This window comes from Phoenix dactylifera, chromosome 4 (assembly GCF_009389715.1).
Source record: "Phoenix dactylifera cultivar Barhee BC4 chromosome 4, palm_55x_up_171113_PBpolish2nd_filt_p, whole genome shotgun sequence".
In the NCBI taxonomy this organism is placed as follows: Eukaryota; Viridiplantae; Streptophyta; class Magnoliopsida; order Arecales; family Arecaceae; genus Phoenix; species Phoenix dactylifera.
Genome location: NC_052395.1, coordinates 2,134,950 through 2,141,660, shown reverse-complemented (window position 1 = coordinate 2,141,660; position 6,711 = coordinate 2,134,950). Strand labels below are relative to the sequence as shown.

Below are 6,711 nucleotides of genomic sequence, written 5' to 3'. Positions count from 1 at the left end.
GGCTGTCTATCTTCTGATGGTGGCTATCTAGAGATACACGACACCCTGCGGTGCTACCCATGAACTGCAGTAGAGAAAAAGATAAGGGATCAGCGTACACGTGCATGAATGTAAGGAATCTGATGAGCTTGTAAGGATATAGGAAATTTTCTTATAAGATCTCATAAAACTTTCTCACGATATTATTTGTGGGCGGAGAGCGTAGGAAAGCAAAAACAGGTGGAAGCCACCCCTTTCTTGTGGTGGGTCAAAGAAAGTACCCATCCTGTGTGCACATCTACCTCTCACTCTCCAGTCCAAAGGACGAAGGGAAAAGAGATTTGATGAGGATCCCAGACCAATTCGAAGTCTTCATTCAGTTTTGTAACTTTTCGCAGACAAAGGAACTCTAAATTCCATGTAAACGAAAAAAAGGCACCGACCAAAGCAGAAACAGTAGTAGTACGGAGAGCCGACACAATGGGTCCACTGTTTCCCAAGGTCAATGCAACCTGCAGGGTCCGCCACGGCCTTCTCGCCGTTGCCGACGCTAATAACATTGGAACGGCGACGAGAGGACATGCTACGATAATTATTAAGGAAAAGAATCTTAAAAGACTGAAGGCATGCTGAAAAAACAATTCAAATTTAGACCAACAAGCAAATGGATTATGAGATGGACTCATTAAAACCCACTAGTAGGAGAAGATATTTTTTGGACTAGGGCTCTGAATGGAAGCTGAGATCCATATATTAAAGCCAAATAGTGCATGAGATGCTTTGCCCTTTGGACTAAGGCTTTGCATATAGCTAAAATCACTGCAGAGTGATGAAAAGGATTGGTAACTATGTGAAGGACAATTTCAGACGATCTTCTTTGTGTGAGGTTACCAACATTCTGCATTCATTCTAATGCCACCACTTGGAATTGCCCACACGTCTAATCAAGTTCAAGAAGTTGATCTACTCCTCTTTTTATTTAAAAACAAAAACCTTGTTAACATCTCAAAACAAGCAGAATAGCAACATTTCCCGCAGCCTGCATATATATATTCTCTAGTCACAAAATCAATTAAAACAACTGCATAAATTTTATTAGCAGACCGAGTATTCTTAAATGTCCAAGTAATGTTATTATTCATTAAATTTGTGAGGCCAGGAAGGTGCACTGATTGCTCTGGACATCGAACTCTACTTTCATTCAAACGTTTTTTGATCTGTCTGTAAGGAGTATCATTGTCTCGTTAGAGCAGTATGAGCCAAAAGGTGGTGGTCAGGCTGAACAATCAGGTAGCAATACCGGGCTCTGCTTTAGGCACCAAATTCAAGGACTTCTGCTCGTCCTCCCAAACCAAGCGGGGTTCTTGCTCTGGCTTCCGCTCAGTCTCCCAAACAAGGTCCGCTTCATACTCCGGCTTGCATTCCTACAAAATGGACACCAAAGAAAAAGAAATTTAGACATTTTATCTGGTAAATCTGGACTAAATATGCCCTTGAAGATTCAATCTGCAACTCATACAACAGTCGAAGAAAATAAGCTTACGATGAACCTGAAACAAACAAATAGCTGATGGGCTTGCTTGTAATTGATACGACAACGAAATTTTTTTTCTTAAATAACTGCGTTTTCAATGAGTAACCAGGTTGGTTGACATGGTGGTCTTCTACCGCCAATACTCAAAATTGCTTGACAACATTGTTAGTGGAAGCAGAAAGTACGTAACAGCAATCTATAAGTTACTACAATGAACACCCATAATCTATAGAATATTCATTTTAAATAAATAATTATAACATTTTGGTTTTCCCTCAAACTTGGAATGACAGCTTTTGGATAACTTCCTATCTGAACTTATTTTAGTTTGGGTTAAAGATTGCTTATAACGAAGCATGCAAGAACCACCAGGCACATCATGATGGACATTGCCCAGCACCAAATATTTTACAAAAGTTCTGTCGATCATCACCTCCAACTTCCTCATCAACTCCTTGACTGATGGGGCTGAAATGATGATGCTGCGAGCACTTTGGGATATAAAACCTTCATCAACAGCTATATCAACGAACGACAACAGTGAATTGTAAAAGCCATCAACGTTCAGGAGACCAACCTGTCCAGTTATAAATATGTTGCTTGAGAAAACATAGAAAAGAATGAAGGTATCACATGGGATAAAGAAGTTAAATGTTAAATATGAATCAACCTAACAAACTACAAATAGATTTCAAGCCACAAGATAACGTAGCCATGTATTCAGTTGCTTATATGGTAGAAGTATATCTATATAAACATCGCAGAAAAAGCAAGCATCTGACCCCACTCAACCAAAGAGTATTGCATTTTAAATAAGTCATACTGGTGATCTTCTTAGGTAGGAAGAATCCTAACCGATGGTGAACTGATAATTAAGTATTGCTTGACTGCTGTCTCCCTATAACAGGAGTTTGACTGTTCCTTAATTATGAAAGAGAAGCAAGCAAACCATAAACTTCTTGACTATTATTATTAAACGAATGCAACATATCACGTGCATCATTCTATTGGCTGGAAAGGATGACCTTAGGTTAGGGTATTCGTTCCATTTTTATTATTATCAAACGAATGCAACATATAAAGCATAATGGCTAGGAGCCCACTAAAACAATGGAACACATGACATGCATGCACATATATATATGTTTACTGTTTGATCCCATGGACAACAGGAACGGGCCGGTGTCTGAGCCGAACACCCCAAGTTTTGGGATGTTAGGGTTTTCAAAAGATTTAGCCTTTAAATATCGTGACAAAAGGGCTCTGTACAGTTGTTCCAATGACAAATTCAAGGCAGAAGACAACCTTACAATGTCCATCCACTTCATTTGTCCCATTAGCAATGCTAGCTTATATGCAAAACTGAAATAAGTTATTCACACTGAATTATTTGTCCACCTTCTACCAAAAGGAGAACAATGTAATAACTTACTGGCTTCTTGTGAATCCCAAGCTGATACCATGTAATGACCTCGAGCAGTTCCTCGAGCGTACCATACCCACCTGATATATGAACTCAGATGAGAAATAAAACTGCACCAATATATATATATATATATATATATATATATAAAGACATTTGACCTTCTTATTCTCTAAGGGGTTGATCAGCTAAAGAAATTTTACCAGGCAAAGCAATGAAAGCATCAGCTTCACGAGCCATCTCGGCTTTTCTCTCATGCATATCTGATACAGTTCTGACTTCTCCCACAGGCTCGCCAGTTACCTGTATTAAAAAAATTAATCTATATATATAAGTCTCAAACAGTGTCAGGTTACATTTTCTCGAAGAACAACATGCAGGCATAGGAATGCAAAATAAAATTTCTGAGTGCATACAGATGAATTATGTCGGCGAACATTTTAGAATAAAATGCAGATTCATTAGCTATAAAGGACAGGATAGTGGACGTGGTGGTATGCCAGCAGCAGAATGACAAAACTGAATGGTGATTTAAATTGAAATGCCATTGATACCAGTATGATAGCAGTATTTTGTGATATTATAAGAGATTAGCTACTGATGCCACTGTGATATTTTTATCTACACCCACGACCTATCAACATTAAAATGTAATTACGCTCAAAAGACACATAATATAGAATGTATGTGTTTTACAGTAGGAACACTTAGTTATGAGACATCAAACAGTAACATTCGCAAATAGGTATTTTATTTTTTTTGGCAAAAGCTTGGCATGGGGGCACTAATTATGGGCATATATAGCGCAGGAGTGCCCCTAAAAGACAAAGGCTTCATCCCTACCGGGTTTATGTATTGCTTCAAAAGTACTAAAAATTGTTAAAATTGCTCAACTCATTTTTTGATCCACAAAATGGATAGATATGAAACTTATATAGAATTCTAGCTCATATTATGAAACAACATTATCATCAAAAAGAAGGGGGAAAAAGGACATCCAGATCCTCACCATCATGACAGAAACACATTGGCGCAACTATATACCTTATATGCAAAATTAAGTTCCTAACATCATGGATTTCACTTACAATAGGAAGGAAAAATCAAATGTGAACAACATGCAATCATAAAATGGGCAATATTCCGATAGGAACTCACCTCCCTTGGCATCAATGTCTTTGGAATAATTCTGCAAGATGACAAGACAAATAACATAAACACCTTAGTACGAATCATAGACCCAAAAGTAAACTGTGCCAGTGTGCCTAGCCTTTTTTATAAAAGGATAAAAAGATTAAGAACAACATTAAACATCTTCAAGGGAGGGATGTAGATAGATAGATAGAGAGAGAGAGAGAGAGGGAGGGAGGGAGAGTACTATACTATATGTACATATATATATATATATATATATATATATATATATATATATATATATATATATATATATATATATATATATATATATATATATATGTATGTGTGTGTGTGTGTGTATAGAAAAGAAAAAAATATCCACCATATTTTTTACTTGAGTCTTCAAAAGATTCATTTCTCGAATAAATAAACTATAAACCTCAAAATAAGATAATAGATTTGCAAATCTGAAACAAAATCCATTATTTATATAACTTTTTTATTTTATACTATGCAGATTTTGTTTTACTTTAGTTCAAAAAAAATTCTTTTCTATTAATTCCATAAAGCCAAGTAACTCCCCCGCCCCCATATATACACACACAGAACAATTGCTACATTACATTGATTTGCAATGATTCATTTGAACTGGATAAGATATAAAATGAACCACATGGAACATAAAAAAATGAGGTCCGGATCAATTCATTTTTACTATTTTTTCCACACCAGCTTTAGAAAAAGAAAATATATCATATTATGCCATCCTGCTAGATGAAACAAGAAAAAGCTAGGGATCCCATTTGAGAATGCATTTCTTTTCCCTCCCTCGTAAGAGAGAGTACCCAAAGTAGTTACCGTTTTAGGAAAATGCCAAGAACACTATGCTATGTAAACTAAATAAAAAGGACCAGACACATTTTTATTATAAACAGAACAATAAAAGGGACCTTTAGCAAAAAAAAAAAACAATAAAAGGGACAAAGAAAAAGGAGTTGCCATTTTTTCTGACAGGGTGGTAGAAGAAGAAACGTGTCGTTTATAGGCTAAAACCGAGGAAAAGGAAAGGCGTAGAAGAAAGAAGAGAGAGAGAGGTAGAGGGTCAAGAGAGCCAACCCTAGGACATGGCGCCCTCCATCACGGACTGCATGCGAAACCAGGCCCATCAGTCCAATGCTCCCTCCTCCATACACCAAGTCTATGCCCCTCTCTACCTGCACGACGTAGTACATGCAAGTGCAAACACCAAAGCTCACGTGTCAAACAGCCAAGTCCAGTCCAGTGCACAAATTCCAAGCTGATTTTTTCCCCAGCTTAGATAACAAAATAAGAAGGAAAAAAGATAAAGAATGTTCGAATCGAAAATTCCCATGGAAGTGGAGGGCCTCATCCGGGAGCGTAGGAGGAGGGCTACGGGGGAACATTGTAATGAGTCATGATACCAAGAGAGCACGTTCCCTCGTATAGGATGGCATCAGGAGAGCCTCCTCTCCCACCTTTTCCTTAATCTACAATGATAAAGCTTAACCTTTTTTTTCTTTGGCCGCTATAATAACTATTTGGCAGAGATCATGCAAGAAGGCTGCCCAATGCCCAGTCTGATTACAGCTAGCAATCGCTCACGCCAAACCCCCGTATCCCCCACCGCCCACTCCTTCAAACCCTCCTGAATTTTTAGAATTTAGAAAAATGAAATCTTTGACTCAAAATAAAAGGGGAAAACATTTTTTAAAAGAAGAAATCATCATTTTCATAAATTTAGGGCATACATTAACCTAGATTTTTTGTTTCTCCAAAAGAGAGAGAGAAGAAACCCATTGGAAGATGAACAAAAACACAAAAGACTCGATCGAAATACGCCCTAAAAAGGAGCAGAAAAGAGGATCAGGAATCCATGGATGATCACCAACCTCCCATTCTTGCATACAAGCCAGAAACTATCGATCTTGAGATTGGATTCAATAGAAATGCAAGTTTTTTGCAAAAAAAAGAAAAAAAAATAAATCCAAGACACCCTTTAGAGCATCCCGATCCAAACCTGATGCAGCCCTAAAAAGATCAAAACTAACCAAGGAAAACATCATGTTTTCCTTCAGTAAGGTGAATTCTTTTCGATTACCATTTCCTTCCCGAGCTCGATAGCGGCCTCCCGGTAGCTCGCCTTCTTCCCCTCTTGGCTCCCACAGTAGACGCAGATCCTCCTAAAGCTCGATCTCTTCTCCCACGTCTCCTTCGCCGCGGCCTCGACGGCCATCTCTCTCTCCATTCCTCGACCAAACTCTCTCGCTCTTTCTGATAGAGGTCACACTCTGTGGACTGGCTTGTGGGAACGAGGCTATCCGAATCGGAGACTTCAGCCTCCCTATTTATAGCGAGGCCGTGTCCTAACGCCGTCAGGTTTCCTACCGTTTTCACATTGGGGTGGACCGGAGATGCCGACAAAATGCCGGGTCCTCTTGGACGGCAGGAGATGCACCTGATCAGGACGCCCTCTCGTGCATAATTAGTAAGGCTTTTACTTCTTGGGAAGAATTTCCTCCCTCTATTTGTACCTTTACTCCCTTCTTTCAATGCACCCAAAAAAGGGATAGATTAAATGACAAAAATGAAGTCTATTAATTCTTTTTTTTTTTGTAAA

At 38.4% G+C, this 6,711-nt stretch overlaps 1 protein-coding gene across 1 annotated transcript; it reads right to left on the bottom strand.

Annotated features, from left to right (window-relative positions):
- Positions 1–966: 966 nt before the first annotated feature.
- Positions 967–6,418, bottom strand: LOC103720576 (cytokinin riboside 5'-monophosphate phosphoribohydrolase LOG7-like). Its single transcript, XM_008810341.3, has 7 exons — positions 6,193–6,418; positions 5,190–5,287; positions 4,095–4,125; positions 3,140–3,239; positions 2,946–3,016; positions 1,947–2,090; positions 967–1,403 (listed from the first exon to the last, which is right to left on the bottom strand). The coding sequence occupies exons 1-7, from the start codon at positions 6,337–6,339 to the stop codon at positions 1,266–1,268; spliced, it is 729 nt and encodes a 242-aa protein (XP_008808563.1). The 5' UTR covers positions 6,340–6,418; the 3' UTR covers positions 967–1,265.
- Between the last annotated feature and the right edge of the window lie 293 nt (positions 6,419–6,711).

Bases quoted from the DNA above. Each gene is read 5' to 3' on its own strand.
- LOC103720576 (XM_008810341.3), bottom strand. From the start codon at position 6,339: ATGGAGAGAGAGATGGCCGTCGAGGCCGCGGCGAAGGAGACGTGGGAG. The intron at 4,126-5,189 runs GTTGGCTCTCTT...GTCATCTTGCAG, and splicing joins GGAGGGCGCCATGTCCTAGG to AATTATTCCAAAGACATTGA. The intron at 3,240-4,094 runs GTGAGTTCCTAT...TTTTTAATACAG, and splicing joins AGACATTGATGCCAAGGGAG to GTAACTGGCGAGCCTGTGGG.